Source organism: Colius striatus, chromosome 10 (assembly GCF_028858725.1).
Source record: "Colius striatus isolate bColStr4 chromosome 10, bColStr4.1.hap1, whole genome shotgun sequence".
Taxonomy (NCBI): Eukaryota; Metazoa; Chordata; class Aves; order Coliiformes; family Coliidae; genus Colius; species Colius striatus.
In genome coordinates this window covers 8,352,492-8,368,746 of record NC_084768.1, presented here as the reverse complement: position 1 = coordinate 8,368,746, position 16,255 = coordinate 8,352,492, and the positions used below count along the sequence as shown (strand labels likewise).

At 43.0% G+C, this 16,255-nt stretch overlaps 2 protein-coding genes across 7 annotated transcripts in view; one reads left to right on the top strand and one right to left on the bottom strand.

Moving 5' to 3' along the window:
* The window catches only part of DOCK7 (dedicator of cytokinesis 7), a 104,230-nt gene that overhangs the window by 40,112 nt on the left and 47,863 nt on the right, over window positions 1–16,255 (top strand). For all 6 annotated transcript variants that reach the window (XM_062003332.1, XM_062003334.1, XM_062003331.1 and 3 more), the window contains exon 15: window positions 15,871–15,988. In XM_062003332.1, the coding sequence (XP_061859316.1) occupies window positions 15,871–15,988 (118 nt within the window). The remainder of the gene's footprint in view (window positions 1–15,870; window positions 15,989–16,255) is intronic.
* On the bottom strand, window positions 78–9,929 carry ANGPTL3 (angiopoietin like 3). The gene is made up of 7 exons (XM_010207870.2): window positions 9,389–9,929; window positions 8,318–8,428; window positions 7,404–7,512; window positions 6,560–6,673; window positions 4,920–5,015; window positions 2,904–3,176; window positions 78–1,607 (listed from the first exon to the last, which is right to left on the bottom strand). The coding sequence occupies exons 1-7, from the start codon at window positions 9,884–9,886 to the stop codon at window positions 1,426–1,428; spliced, it is 1,383 nt and encodes a 460-aa protein (XP_010206172.1). The 5' UTR covers window positions 9,887–9,929; the 3' UTR covers window positions 78–1,425.

Below are 16,255 nucleotides of genomic sequence, written 5' to 3'. Positions count from 1 at the left end.
TTTTTATAACCCAAAGCTTACAAGAGAGACTTCGGTCGAGTTCGTATCTCGTGTCATTTCGGAATATTTGTTTGCTTGTTTGTGGATTTATTTATTGAGGAAAGGCAGGTAATTAAGCATTACAGTACACCAGTACAAATAAGCAGCACTGTGTGATCTCTTCTCTGTACTAGATCCATGAAATGTATTTTTGCAGTTTTCCCGTAATTAGCACATTCTGTTCACAGTTGTTTCACTCTGTGAAATTAACAGTTTAAAACCACTTTCTGTATGGTTGCAATGTTGAGATAAAATCCATACTGTACAAGGGTTAGGCAAGATGTGTAAGTCAATATGACTCAAGGTAACTGCAGCATTGGGGTCTTTGTCAGTCCACACTCCTACAGCTGGCCGTCCACACACGTGTCAGGTGTCCTTCTGCAGCCGAAGCGAAACAGATGTGAATGTATTCTCAGGAGCAGGACCAACACTGTCAAGTAGGTCGTGTCTACAGGGTTTGGTGGTTGGTACTATAGACTCCATTGGAGTTGCCCCACAGGCAGCTGTTCTCTATTTGAAAGGTGTTTTGTTGTGTGCTTTCTTGTTCTTTCTTTTAATTTCTGAGTTGGCAGTACTAAAAGGTCACAAAGGAATGGCTCTCATTCCATCTCCAATGAGAAGAGCTCTAACTCATTTCAGTCATCTTTGAAGCTTAGCTCTTTAACTTTCAGTAAGATAGTGTTAAGTTATTCTTCAAAGCATAATATCTAAAAGATGAAGCCTGTTCTCTGGCTTTACTTGATGTGTGTCTACACATCTATAGATGGGTGAGGATGGGGCTTCAGTGAAGATCAGCCTGAGCTCCACAGCTGAAAATTTGTCTGGGAATACACAGAACCCTAAAATGGGGAGTTGCCCACCTTTTGTTTGCTCATAGAAACATTCCACAACCAGGACATGAACCAAATACCAAATTAGTTACTTTATGAAACGTAAAGTTTCATGATAAAGCTACTGTATGAAACTTAAATGTTCCCCTACACATGAATACCTAAATATCTTCCATAGCATTTTGTCAGACCTTCTTTTGCTGAAATACTTTTTATGTTCCCTGCCACAGAACCCAGGAACAGATGCAGCAGCCTGAAACCCCTTCCCCCAAGCAACATTACCTACCACATGAATAGGCAGTTGATTCCTAGGCATTACAGTTTCATCCTGAGGAGGCAAAAGCTCCATGAAAGTTAGAGCGTGTTGACATGGGGGCTGGAGGGAATGAGAGTACTCACCAAACACACTGTAAGGCCGTTGCAAATGCCTCAGGTTTGTGTATTAGACAATGCACCATTTTCAAATACACATCTGTTATTAAACATAACACAAACTTCCCTGCCGTAGTAGCATTCCCTGTGTATGTTCTGAACTGAAGGGCATCAGATTGAGCAATCAGTCAAAACTTCCTAAATCTGTTGGGTGTATCATTATTTGGGTTGACTTGAGCAGGTAGTATCTTCCTTTCCTAGGCTTCCAGTATAAGCCTTTACTTCTGTCTAGTCTTCCTCTCGATCTCGGTGCGACGTATTTCCCGTTAAGATTGGTTTCCTCACACTCACTGTGCCACCAGCCTCCTGAGGGAAAATATTGTCACGTCAGTTACCATCAGCTGTACCCTGACATATTGTGCTCAGTTTCTGAGCTCCTATTGGCAACATAAATTTTCTTTAGACCACTTGTGGTGAAAGTGACAATTACCCACGCAAATGAGATGCTGCTTGTGTATGTACCCACTGATATTTGTGTGTGGAGGGCCACTGCAAAGATGTTCAGCTCCCCCTTGCTGTCTGCTTCATATAAAAGTAGTGGTGCATAGAAAACTGCACACACCAATACTGCCACTGAATGGAGACACTTAGGAAGTTAGCTCCACACTTCCATGTTTCTCATGAGCCTCTACAGCTGGGTGTGGTTTGCTGATACGTTCCTCAGGTACAAATGGTTAAATCCCTGCCATCTACGAGCTGGAGAGCCTTTAGTAAATAAGTTCTCTTTTTTATTGGCTGATGTCCTTAACCATGAGCTTGAATTTTAAGCCTAATTCTCCTTGCAAAGAACTGTCAGTGACTCAGTGCTAGAAATGAATGTTCAGCACCTTGGAAGTCATTGGACATCTGCTCTATGGTCACTGGAGCTGAGTAACACTCTCAGCATGGTTTCAGGCATGAGCAATTTTCAAGCCTAGAATGACTACAGTGTTTGTTGCATGAAGCAAGTGTCTGGAGGGCAGTTCTGTATCCTGTGGTTTAATCATTAATTGCTCCTTCAATTGTTTGCTTTTTCTATAAACTAGCAAAACATAAAAGCTTCAGAAAATCAGAGGATCAGGAATCCTCTAACCAAATTATCTTTAAGGAGGAGTGTTTTGCATCTCCCTCTCTCTTTTGAGAGTGATTATCTCTTGGATACTTGACAAACAGCTACAGTCTGCCTTTGAATGGGAACTTGCCATCGCTTTTATCTTTTGGTTTGTAGTCAGAATAGCATTAACAGCCAGTTTATCTTCTGTTTTTTTTCAAGGAGGGATTAAGCAATCCAACCTTAGGCTGCCACACCAGATTAGGCATCAGAGGAAGAACTTTACTTCATAGCTCAGAATTGCATCCTGGGGTTTTGTTCACCTGTGCTGCAGTTCTGGTTCTGGTGGTGTTTGTTTGCACAGCCTCCCTGTGCTTTAGTTTCCCTGTCCATAAAATAGAAAGGTGATGCCTCATTGTAGGACTCTGGTGTGTGCCAAGCAGAGAGATACTACTACCCTCTCTTTTCTGTGTCTAAAGCCAGGCTGCTGTCGGTAACTACCCACTAACGCATAATACCATCCTTCACATAACAGAGAAGCTCCCATGTTAATGTCCCCAGCATACTGATACCTAAGTAGTTTTCTGGACAGTTGAAGTCATTTTTTCCATCCCTGTCGTGGTCTGCAGTGGAGAAGCGCAGCTGTGTCTGCTCTGGCAAGGCGTTGGGAATGCTCCCGGAGATCCGCGAGAGCTGGAGCGTGTAGCGCGTCTGGGGGCCTCCCAGGCTGAAGGCATACTCGATGTAACGTTTATTATCTCTCCAGTCCTGCAGCTCAATCCGTAAGATGTAGTCCCCTTGTTTAGTAATGGAGTAGATCTTGTTCAGGCCTAGCCAGAATTCCTCTGCAAAGTTGAGGTAAACAGATGCTGTTAACGTGGAACTAGGCATGGCCACACTTACCATGTGTGTCAGATCTCTAACCTATACCTCAGGTAGCTCATTCACCTTTAAAATACCACTGTTTGAAAAGCTGTGCAATGTCAGAATCAAGACATGTCAGAGGTGTGAGGATCAGGGGTCACAAGTCACCAGGCAGAGTGTTGGTGGGGAAAGTGGGATATGTGATAAACTTTCCCTAAAACCCCATCTCGCTCCCACCTCTGGAATTTGTTTTTACAGATAACCTGCGAGCAGCGTGTGTGAAAATATAGTATGCAAAACGATTTATTCATTGCTTTAATTAAATCAATTATATGAGTCTTGGGGACTGTTGATCTTTTCAGAGGTCTCCTGCTACATTCTTTTTGTTTACCTCTTCTTAATTGCACACCAGCGATCAATAAAAGCAAAAGATATAAATGAACTGGAGCTTCTCTCTTTAACTTTCCCACCTCTTGTGAAACTCTGAGGGGGAGCTCAAGGTTTTAAATGTGCATAATTGGAACTGTGTGACAAATGAAGCAAATGACATACATAAAACCTAATTGCAATTGTTGTATTTTTTAAGGGAAGAGCTGCAGAACTAAACTAAAGTTTCGATACCCACATGTACAGAGTGAATTTAACTGAGGCATCTTTCTTCTGCTAGAATTCTTGATAATTATTTTAGTTTCATAAATTTCATGCATTAAGTAGATTATTATCAGTGTTGCTGGTATCAGTGCACAGTAGCTAGTTGCCACATATAGAAAGAGTGTAGCTGAATGTGAGTGCTGTACATGGCAGGTGGCATTTAAAGCAATACAAGACAAGATGGTTGAGTAAAATACTCCCTCAATTCACAGGTAAGGAGCAGTAGCCTGTTACATTTTATCGCCTTAGGATATGCAGCAGAGAACTGATGCAATCCTCTGCAAAGTCTTTCTGATATTGAAGTGATGTGGCTTTGTGTTGATGTGGTATATGGGAACTGGAGACCAGTCGATGAGCAACTGTAGCATTCGATATAATCAGACAAACTACAGGTAAAGGTCGAGCTCAGTTGTGAGCTACTACCCCAAAATGGGGGAAAGGTTGAGATATAGCAGCTCTTTACTGCAGAAGAGATGGAAGCAAGTCAATATTGCTGCCCACATTTGAGGTTTTCATCTGTGCTGTGCATGGGCAGGCTATTGGGCAGCACTTGGTGCTACAAATTCTTTAGAGTTGATGATTAACAGGGAAACGTGGGTGTTTCCTCACCCTATGCAGCCACAGAGAGGATTGGCTACAGCACAGAGGAGCTCAAGGTGTCTGTGCAGGGCAGCACACACAGTCTCAGCTATCTTGAGACTGGAAAAATTGATGTGGCAGTTTTAAGGGAAACAGGACTGCAGAAAGTTAGAGAACAAAAGTTGTGACAGCAACTTGGTGGGATTCTGGGTTTGTTTATGTTTTAAAGGCTGTGGGAGGTACTTTTATAAACAGTGAAATGACAATAATTAAAGTAGCAGTTAAAGCATCCTGGCCTTGATTCAGCAAAAGTTTCTAAACACACATTTCAAGGTGTGTCTTCAAGAATTTTAAGGAGTTACCTTTTGTAACAAGCACCCTCTGGTGTTCTACTAGTTTGGTAAATTGTACAGATTGGATTACAGGTTTTATCTGCTCTCATGTGAACACCTCTCAGTAGGAAGATTCAGAAAAGACCAAAAAGGCATTTTTACCATTGAGATCCCCAAATCCGTTTGTATAGGCATCCCAGGTTTGGTTGAAATCCAGTGATCCGTCCACTCTCTTCTGGATTACAGTCCAGGAAGTGCCTGAGAATGTGAAGGGGAAATAAGTCACAAGCCTGGCTTAAGTGTTTCAAGCACTAGAGACAAGACCTACAGACTGCTGTGACTGCCGTTATGTGAGCTCACTCTCTGCCACAGTGAGGAACAAAAAGGGTTTGCATTGAAGGTGATTCCATATGAATCCCACTTACTCCTGAAAGGAGACTGTAGCAAGGCAGGGGTCAATCTCTTCTCCCAAGTAACAAGTGAGAGGACAGGAGGAAATGGCCTCAAGTTGCACCAGGGAAGGTTTAGATTGGAGATTAGGAAGAATTTCTCCCCTGAGTGGGCTGTCAGACACTGTCCCAGGCTGCCCAGGGAGGTGGGAGGCTGAGCCACACAGCCTCTTGGCTGTGCAGAGAACAGACGCTTTTCTCATCTTGGCTTTGGCTGTATTAACTGTCCATGAGTGTGCTCTTGGACACTCCAGTTTTGAGGGAGAAGGAGTTACCCAAAACCTTTGTGAAAGACATTCAAGTAAGCACAGCTTACTTTGGACTTACAGGACATTGGATTTGTTTGTTAGGGCTCACAAACACAACCATGGGGAAAATGATGAAAAAGAGCTGTGGAACGTCCCAGACATCTGATCAGATTGTCAGCCTCCTCCCCATAGCACTGAACTCCGCTGCAGTTGTGAAGTGTGGGAGGCCACGTCCACACTAGTGCTGCAGTGGGGTCTTTCTCCTGACCAGGTCATGACACCCTCGCTTCACCAGTTTCAACAAATGTAAGCAGGGCAGCTTTCTGCACAGGGCAACCCTGTGTTGTCCTTTTTACACATCCAACCAGATGACATGGCCCTGCCACGATTGCATCAGTGTGTTCCCAGGCTCTCGGGGTAGCTGTGGCAAAGGCACCATGTGGGGAAGCTGAGCAGGACACGCAGAGAGCAGCACTGCAGGGTGAAGAAACCAGGGAACAGTGAACTGGCCAGATTATGTGTGCTCTCTGGGTACTGGCAAAAGGAACAGACAAATGGGTTTCTTGGAAAGACAGAGCTTGGGTAGACACTGTGCATTTTGGTTCATGACAGTTCTGAACTTCTCTGGTACTGACTGACCCGAACATTGGACAGGAATCCTGTCTCCAGGAGTCACCTCTTTGGTTCAGGGTATCTAAGTCTCAAGCAATAACCCTTAATGAAATAAAATTTACTGAGGTATTGACTGTTTGCTTTTACTAGAAAAGCTGTACAGTGGAGTACAGTGTCACTTACAGTTGCTGCTTTCATTATGTATAGCTAAAGGGGGTTGGGGTTTTTTTCTAATATACCTAATTTATGTCACGTGATTGGAAGTCCTTTCCTTGGTTTAAACAAGAGGTGAGTAAAGAATGAAAGCAGTGTCAAGGAGGCTTCAGGATATGGGAAAGCTGAGTTCAGAGCACAGACAGGCCAGTGAGAGGAGTCAAGAGGATATATAAATTATGGTAAGTTTTTGTGTACTTTGGGATGAGATGGTTTTTGGCTCATAGGAAAGTGCTTATTAAGCTGTTAAATTAAGCTGTTGCTAGCACAACTGTCTTACCAGCTTTCATTTCACAGTAGACATCAAAAGCTTCTGAGCCATTGGGCTTGATGGTGTAAACACCACTGGACCGTGTGCCGCTGGTATAAAGAGCAGTGCAGTCAGGAATGGCACCTGGGGGAGCAAATGGCAGACAGTTACAAATCCTGGTTTGGAAGTGACAAGTTTTAACCCAGCTTTGTAACTTGAATTTCTATATGGGATACAGCCAAATGAAAAAACAGAACTATCTTTTTGGTAGTTTTATTTTACAGTGACTGCCATGGGATGGACAAACTGGTTTGGGCTTGGTGGTACAGCTGCAAAGTCGTGCATAGGTTGGACTGCCTGTGTTTTTGAAGTTAAGCTAGTTTCAATTTACATCATTTTGGAAAGTTTGTGAGGCCCAAGACTAGACTCTGGCAGATTCTCACATTTTGAAAATGCCTTTTAACTTTAAAGAAAGCTCTTCCAAATCTTGTAATTGGCTAGTGTGAAGTCAATTAGTTCTTTGTTCATACCCTCCAAGAGAGGCACTGGCAGTGCCAGAAGTGTCAGTAACAGGATGGTCAGAGCACATGTTTACAAGAGGTGAATGGAGAGGGAAGATTGAGGACAGAATGACTGCATTGTTGGGCATTGTTCCTGTATGTCACCCCAGACACAAGGACGTGTAAAGTGGAGCTAAGGAGATGATGACACTTGTTTCCAAAGCAGGGAATCCATGTCCTTCCCACAGTGCTCAATGTAACAGGAGAAGCTTTTGAGTTTAGTCTTGGACTATTCGAAACCAACCTAAAACTTTCCAAGAGAACCCTGCAAAGGCAGTGTGTTGTGTAATCCCATCTAGGAGAAAAGGCCTCACCATCAGCTCTGTGTGTGGCGTTGTGCACAGGAGAGGGGATGGCCTCTGGCTCTGTGTGCTCCCCCAGGAAGGAGTTGTCAGTGAGTTCCTGCAGCTCGATGTGGTTTAGCTGCAAGAACCATAATTACAGGCTGTTAATCTCCCAAGGCTCTGAAATGATGAGGTTCATGTATCAAGCCAAACAATCTCACACAGAGAATATTTTTCCTTGTGAATGTAATCCTTTACCCAATTTATAACATAAAAATAACTTCAGGACTGCACTGGTGGATTTGAGTGCATGAATGTCAGCTGTGCCACAGCTCAAACACGGTAGGATTCATGAGGCAGCTAAATTACCTGTTCTCATGAGGTGCACCTTAATGGGCAAACATATTTAACTTCTTTCCTCAGGTGACATCACTTAGACAAATAATACCAACATCTGAAGAGCACAGAAGCCACAGCTCCTTAGGCTGAAATGCATTTTCCTTTTATAGCCTCCTCTTAAGGGTAAATAGAATATGAGCATGTTGGTTGTGCCCAGCCTTATGGTGACACACGTTGAGCTGCAGAACGTGGTTCAATATTGGAGAATAAAGAGGTAGAAAGGAATGATGCTTAGAACACTGACAGAAGAATGAGAATATGATAGATAATAAGAGAAAGAAAGTTAGCAGTCAGAAGATAGAGCAGCCTGGTGTTGATAATACTTCAAAGCTGTGTTTGTGGTCATAGTCCCCTTCCTGGCAGCATAGCAGTCTCTCACCCAAAAAGGTACCTATTTGTGGTCAAAATTGTTTATACCCTCCTCTACATCCTCAAGCTGTGAACAAGACAGGTGGCCAACACAAGTGAATGCTTGGACCATTGACTCCTCTAGTGTTACAAGAGAGGATAGATTTTGAAATGGGAAACAGAGCTGTCTCCTGTACCTTGTCCTCCAGCTCCAGTATTTGATTGTGCTGTCGGTCGAGTTGCACGTGCTGATCCTCTACAGTTTTGAGAAGTTGTTTGATGTGGTTGTCCTGCTGCTCCACAAAAGCCTGAGGACAGGAAAGGAGGAAGGAAGACTGTGGTTAGAAGCAGCAGCAGATCTTCACAGTGGCACTGCCTCCATAAGCCTTGTCATGGGGCCGCTTTTGAGAGGGATTTAATACTGTCTTTCCTTTTGCCTCTGAAGGAGTGCATTTCTTTGCCTCTGAAGTGAACACTTCTTTTTTCTGGCAGCTTTGTAGAGGTTTTTTGTTGCTGCTGTTTACCTTCCATTTTCACATCTAGAACAATTATGATCTGTGAGGTTGGCCCTTGATTCATGTATGCCACTGATCAAGAAAGGAAACATTTCCTAGCGTTTAGGGTGTTAGCTTGGGATTTGGGACATCTGAATTTGGTGATCTACACTGACAGAAACATCCAGTATTTTCTCACACAAGTTGCTTAGCCTTTTTATGCTTCTGCAAAATTCACTTAATACTTTCTTTTCCATAGGAAAACTAGTACTTAAATACTTGTGTGTATTGACATTAAGTCTATTAACATTTGCAAGGTTCTTTGGTCCTGGAGGTCATATAGGTACTATAGATGCCCATCTCAAAAAGTTTAAACTTTCTGGTTTCATACTGAGCAGGCAGTTTCTGATCCATTGGTTTGTGATGAGACGATGACATACAAACCAATGGACCTGGTAGTCACATCATTGTCCTGGCTGTAGAATTTTCTATCATTGTTATTGTTAGAGAATTTCTTAAAATTGATCTGCAAATAAAACACTGAAAGAGCAGCAGAGCCTTGTAATTTGATAATTGTTCCACTGATTTCCCTGGGGAGTCTCACAGCAAAGCAAACAGTATGTCAGGTTAAGACACTGATGCTTTTGAGATTATCACAGTGATTTATTTCTCAAAACTCAGAGTAGTGAAGAGGAAGGGGAAACCTGAGCACATTGCATAACTACCCAGTTTACTCTGGCTTTGTGTATCAGAGGCTTCCACAAATCTACTTACTTTGAGTGAAGAAATTTCTTTTGTCTCTTGGTTTGAAGGCTGGATAATAGCCAGTTTAGTGACTTTGTCTTCCAGTCCCCACACTTTCTCTTGCAGCTGGATTTTGTTTAGTATGAGGTCTTCAATCTTTGAATTCATCTCCTGTGAGAGATTCTTTATCTCTTCATTGTTGATTTGCAGCCTGGCTGTAGTTTGTCTGAGCTGTTCCTCTTCTTCTTTGATTTCACTGGTTTGCAGAGAGAGCTCATAAAAGGACCTATCAAAAATGTAAAGTTTTTGAAAGATGTCATTCATCTGCCCCTTTGTCTTATGAACAAAGTCTTTAAGACCATGCCCAAGCTGGAGGAGTCCGTTGGCTAAGATTCGAACATCATCTAACATGGCAAATCTTGACTTTGTCTCAGGGGATGCAGCAGAATCAAAGGAGGAATGATCCTTCTCAGCTCTAGGTGAAAAAGCAAGTGGGGCAATGAATAGAAAGACTAGAAGGATTTTCATGTTTTCTGCTCCTGAACCTCTTTGGCTGTTCAGGATGCAGGGACTGTTCCTACTAACAGTTTTTGCTGTGTGACTTGTTCTGGGTTGAGGAGTTTGATCTATTTATACTGCTCTTCATTTTAGAAGAGGCAGAACCAACGAGTTGATCATTAAACTGTGTGTATTTGAACGAATGTAACCCCTCTCAGATACAGGTTGATATCTAGGAAGATAAAACTGAGAGACGGCTATGTTGCTGATTAAACTGGTTCTGAACTTTTCCATCTGCCAGACCTTCTGTTATAAAATGTTATTGATGACATAGTGGTTTTCACACACCGCTTTTTAACAGATTAATTTTGGGTCACAGTCTTGCTAAGGGCCTAAATCGCTTCTTGTTTGTGTTGTACGATTCCTTTTATTGCCTCAGGAGTATAAAAGGGTTTACCACTCTTAAGAGCACTGGATGCTGTATTTCAGGTCGTGCAGCTCCTTGATAAGCTCTGGAAGGGCAAAATATTCCCAGATGATTCACACAACGTGACTCTCATCTTGTACCATTTTCTGATGTAACTCATTGTGCTGCAGTGGATTTACTTGTCACCTAGTTCAGATTAAGTGAGAAAGAGGGAATTAGGTCCAGAGATTGCCTGGATGTGATTCTACTATGTTAAGGTTTGTGCAGTAATTTACACCATATAAAACTTATTTTTTAAGAGCTGCTTTCCAGAGGTGGGTGAGATAAATAATACCTCACTTATGTTTCTCACCTTCCCATTCATCTTACTGTTTAAGATTCACACTACATAAAGCAAGTCTACAAGTACTCTGAAAGAAATGTCCTGTTCTTCAGTGGGTCTCTGCATGGGAGGGTGCATGTATGTATTTTGAGTAGTGTTGCAGTATGAATGAAAGGTGTTTTTCTTTTGGGAATCATTCTTAGCAAAGCAGGAAATCCAAATCAATCCATGCGCATTGTAACCCGGACTTTGGAGAGTTTTCAGGGTTTTGCCAGCTTGGATCTCTACCAGCTCTTCCCCTGGACTTTCTGTTGTCATTATTCACTCACATATACACATATGATCTGTAGCATCAACAGAAGAATGAAGTGGTTGATGGTATTCAGGTAACCTGCTCACTCATAGGTAAATAACATGAAAGTGTTTTAAGTCTCCAGTTAATTGGTGGAGAATATTTTGTGTTTGGATCAGACTCACTTGGAATATCCATGTGAAGTACAGAAAAACAGCAGGAGCATGTAGGTCATCACATTTGGCACTGGGAAGAATGGGGATTCGTTCAAAGAGAATCAGCTGGTACAGAGTGGAAGCAAATGTAGGAATTATCCTTAAATACACACAATAATGACCATTCTGTAATGGGAAGCAGCACTGTGTTTTCAGAACCCAAAGGTGGTGCAGTCCTGTCCCATAGAAACCCAACCCAGTCATTTCTTCTCTTGCAAGGTGTCCCACTGCAGCAGACAATTGAAGGTCCTCATCTTTGTAAGCTGCTGAGATCAAGTGCTGATAATTGTCTAGTAGAGAACAAACCTGTGAAGTCAAAGGCAAAAGATTTTCCTTTTTCTGCTCCATTTCAGGTGTTTGTGAATTCACAGCGTGATAAAGGCTCTGACCAGTTGGGAATAGTCTCTCAAGGATAATTGGAAAACACTTGAGCAAAGCAGCAAAGTTGCCAGGCACATTTCCATGTTAATGCCAGTGCCAACAGTGTCAGGCAGTGATAAGCTCACTGCAAAATACCACCTTTAGATGTCAGAACAGCCACAGAGTCCACAAGCAAAGCAGGACACAGGAAAGCAGAGGGGAGCAAACCTTCTGCTATGATTAAACCATAAGATTCAGGGGCTATAGAAACCCTAAGGATTTCTTCTACTTCAGAGAGCTGTTAGCCCAGTCAAGGAAAGATGTATATAACAAACATGATCCTGGAGATCTTTCATGCACCTGGGTGACCCTGATTAAATGAGCTTTACGTGATTTTTATAGTAGGGATAAAGCAAAGCAAAAGGTCTCTGGGTTTTACTGAAAAGGGAAATTTTCATAATAGTGAGACATTCCCTCTAAGAGTTAGGAACAGCTCTTAATGTTTTAATACCCTTATGAAGGACTTTGCAAAAATGGCTGCAATCACATTATATAAATATTTAGAGGAGAGCCTGGTGCCATTATTTCCATGGCTTGGGAAGCCTTTGCACTCTAGCTGTTCATTTTATGGAAGTAGAAGTACTTTGGAGGTCTGTTTGAGATAATAGTATAAGCTTTGCATACGTTTTGCATAGCCTTGTAATAAAAGCTCTAGACACTAGTCCTTGAGTTTAAAGCTTCTGGTGAAACTTTTATTGATAGAAATCTGTAATTAGTACCATGAAGAAGTAGCTGTTACCTGGAAGCATAAGGACTTGTGGTCCCTTTGTTTAATCAGTGTATGCCCAGCATGGTGGTTGGTGTTGCTGTGTTATTTTCCTGATCAATCCCTTCTCCTCCCTTTATCCCTTCTACAGAGAATCCAACACTGGGATATGAGACTTTCCACGATGTCTCGTCCTCCAGAAATTTGCACTCTCCTCTTGCTTCCCACTGCTTGTGTGTAATATAGGCCTGGGGACCTCTGGGTTTCTGAACACTAGATTCAGTGCCATGTCACTTTGCCTTTAAAAGCCCAGCAACTTTGATGCCTGACATCTCACCCATGCAGTGAGGCAGCTTCTGCCAACACTTTGCACAAAAGTCTTCTTTCCCTTTTTTTAGAGGGTGGTGGTTCCACCTCTGATGTCCTACAAAGTCTGCTGAGTCCTGCTATTTATGCACACAAATAATGAGATGAGGACTTGAGACATAATGAATCAAAGGAGAAACCGAGAAGTCAGCCTCCCAGGGTGGCTATTAGAAGGAGCATCAGTTCCTTCAAGAGATTTATAAAGCTCCCATCAGTTTTTCAGTCATGGCTTCTGTGACTGTGCTTATGGCAGACAGGAAGATCTGTGGCTTTTAGCTATGTAGAGTAAGGTAAAATAGGAATTTTCATTTGGAGGCACATTCTGATTTGCAAGCTGGGGAGTTTTTTCGCTTCTCTCTATGTCAATTTTCCACAAAAGGAAGATGCCTGTAATAGGAGACACTCTGGAAAGAAGCAGGCCTCCAGCTCTGCCCTGCCTTACAGTGGCATCTGTGCATCAGAACTTCCCATCAGCAACATGAGCTGCTGCTTAATCAAATGCAGGGTAACTGCCCTCTGAGCCTTTCATGTGACAAGGGCTTGAAATGTAGTGGGCAGGGGAACAAGCTGCACATGTCCTCCAGTGCTTGTTGTTCAGACTGCAGTTAAAGCCCTGCCTGCTACCTAATGTCAGCTGTAAATGTCTCCTTTCCTCCCAACAGGCCAAGCCCTAGCAGGAGAGGTGGTAGGAGAACTGCAAGCTTGGTTTAGGCTCATCTCTGCTATTCAGTATAAATCAGTCCTAAGCATAAGAGTACCTTTAATATAGGGATCCTGTAGCCTGGCTTCACAAATACATTAAATCGTGCTCTTAAGCACTAATAATACTTAATAAAAGTTTTATGAGCAATGTACATTTTAGAGTAAATTTTCATATCCATTTTCATTTTAAAAGAACATCAAGGAGCAAATGTATTCATGCCAGAACAAAGTAATTTAGTAGAGTCACAAAAATAGTACAGGCCCCCTCTGAAATGATAAGAGAGCATTGATTAGGCAAAGCGACCAATGGGGATGGGATTCAAAAACTTAATTCACCATGAAGGACTTGAAAGGGAGGAAATTCCCTCATGCCACCTAAGCATATTCCTCTGCTTGGAGGGGTGAAAAAGAGCCTGGTTTGATAGTGCTGCCCTGTGTAGCCCTCTGGAGCTATGCAGCCTGACTGCTCTCTACAGGCACTGACCTGGAGGAGGTACCTTTTTCTTCAGAGACTCTCAGTCTCTTAGGACCAGCATCAGCCCATAGACAGGCGTCCCTGTGGCTGTCAGAGAGCAAACGGAGTTGCCATCAGAACCCAGTCCTTGGGTGGGATTGGTTTGGGCAGCCCACCTTTCCAGCCTCTCCTCCAGCTGGGTGACCCACTGCTAGCCCTGGGCAGGTGTTTTGGGTACCTAAAAAGCAGCAGATGCCTTCACTGAGCGACTGAATTACTGCCCTCCTGACAATCCAAAAAAAAAGGTCTCTCTGTTTTTACTCTACTGTTGCAAACACTCTGAAGCAGCTGCTTTATTATGCTTAAAATGTCCTGCTGTGCTCCTCACCTCGGTGTTCTGTGCCCATCTGTTGTCTCTTGTCTCTCTGGGACAAGGAACAGTTGGAAACTACTTAACAAATTGCGTTCAGATCTACTGAATAGTTCCCAGAGGGGAAGGGAACCTCTTCTTCCTCTTGCCTTACAAACCAGGGCTTGTTACAGAATCAGTTGCTTTAGTGTTTGAGCAAAATACAACACACCAGTGTTGTATCCCTGCAGATAGAAGGCAGCAACGTGAACCTCTCACCTCTCAGTCCCTCTTGTTGGAATTGTAGGAGCCAGGATGTCTGAGGGGATGTGATGGGGGTCTGGTGGCCAGGGCTGGGTGAGAGATGGATGAGGGGTTTGCAGGCTGACTTCTAAAAGGTGATTAATAATTCACACACTTGTACTTGTTTGGAGGCTGTTTGGAGGCACAAGAAGGTGTATTTCTTTTGGATAACTGGGTCTGTTGAGTGGAATGGTTCAGGGACTGTTGTCTTTCTTTTGCCTTTAAACAAACATGCAGGAGACTTTCTGCAGGTATGAATTACTTGCTTGTAGGGCAGATGGAGGCTTGTAGTGGACAGTTTTGCTGATGATGTCTGAATCCAGCTTGCACTTTGTTGTTGAGGACTCAGCAGGCCTAGGAGTAGGGAAAATGTTGCAGAATTCTGCATCTCATCAGTGTTATGTTTAAAGTAATCATAGACTTGGAGAAATGGAGCTGGGAGGGGCTTCTGAAATGTGCCCCACTCCACTGAAGGCTGGGGTTGTCTATTAACTAATCTGGATAGCGCGCTCTGCCTCAAAAGCTCCCAGAGAAGGGAGATTTCCCTCCCTCCCCAGTCAGTTTGTTCTACTGCTTAACTAGTCTTACAGACAGAACATTTTCCCTCATATCTAACCTAAATCTCCTGTTCTGCAGCTTCAGCCCATTATATCCTGTCACATTCCCTGTGGATGTGGTGATTGCTTAATTTGGGTCTCTGCAGCAGCTCTTTAGATGCCTGGCAGTGTTGTCATTACCTGTGGCTCCAGCCATTCCTTCAAACACTCCTGGTTCAGTCTGATCATCCCTGCTGTGTTCCAGAGCTCCTGGCTATTGTTGCTTTTGAGATGTGAGTTTTTGTTGATTCCCGTCCTTCCCACACTGGGAAGGAGACACCCTTCAGGCATGGAATTGGAGACACCATGCCATCTGGGTCATTGTGAGGATTGCATATCAGCTGAAGGTGCAGATACCCGGTCAGTTTAATCAGTTTTCAGAGAAGAGGTGTAACCTGATGTCATCATGATGTAAAGAGATTTAAAAAACCCCAAGAGGGCAGATTGCAACAAGGGAGGTTTTTAACAGGAACCAGCCCCTCTCTGTTGAACAAGTAGACGCTTCTCAGTGCTTTTCCATTGGTATGTTTTCTTTCCACTGGAACTTCTTAGATTGTAGAATCACTGCTAAATTTTTAGGTGAGTTTTTTCACATACCCTTAGAAACAGGAGCTGGTTCAAAATGTGATGGCATTTAAAAATATATGACATTTACTGTCTAAAATAAGGGGTTATTATCAAACTGCTTGTAAGGGTGTGCCCTTATGTTGAAGAGAAGACCATCTGGCTAATGGAAAATGTCAAACCCTTCGCTTTTACTCTCTGAGTGTTTCCATAGAAGTTTAAATAATAGCATCAGTAAAAGTGTGAACCCTCTCATTATTTCACAGAGATGTTCATTTGATGCCTTTATCTCTTGCAGGAATCTTCTTTATGTTTATCCTCAGAGCCTTAACTTTGCCAACCGCCAAGGATCTGCCAGGAATATCACTGTAAAAGTGCAGTTCATGTATGGAGAGGACCCAAGCAATGCTATGCCGGTGAGGAAAGGGCTTTGGAAAGTGCTCTGTGTGAATGCTGCATGCCAGTGAGGCAGAGTTTTATATGACCCTGCAGTCATAAAAGCCCTGTGTTAAAGAAAACCTCATTTAAAACCCACCTGGGCAAGTTCCTGTGTGACCTGCTCTACATGGTCCTGCTCTGGCAGGAGAGTTGGACGGGATGATCTTACAAGGTCGCTTCCAGCCCTTAAGATTCTGTGGTCTTAACCTGACTTGTTTGCAGTGGACATCTTGGTGTCAGGAATA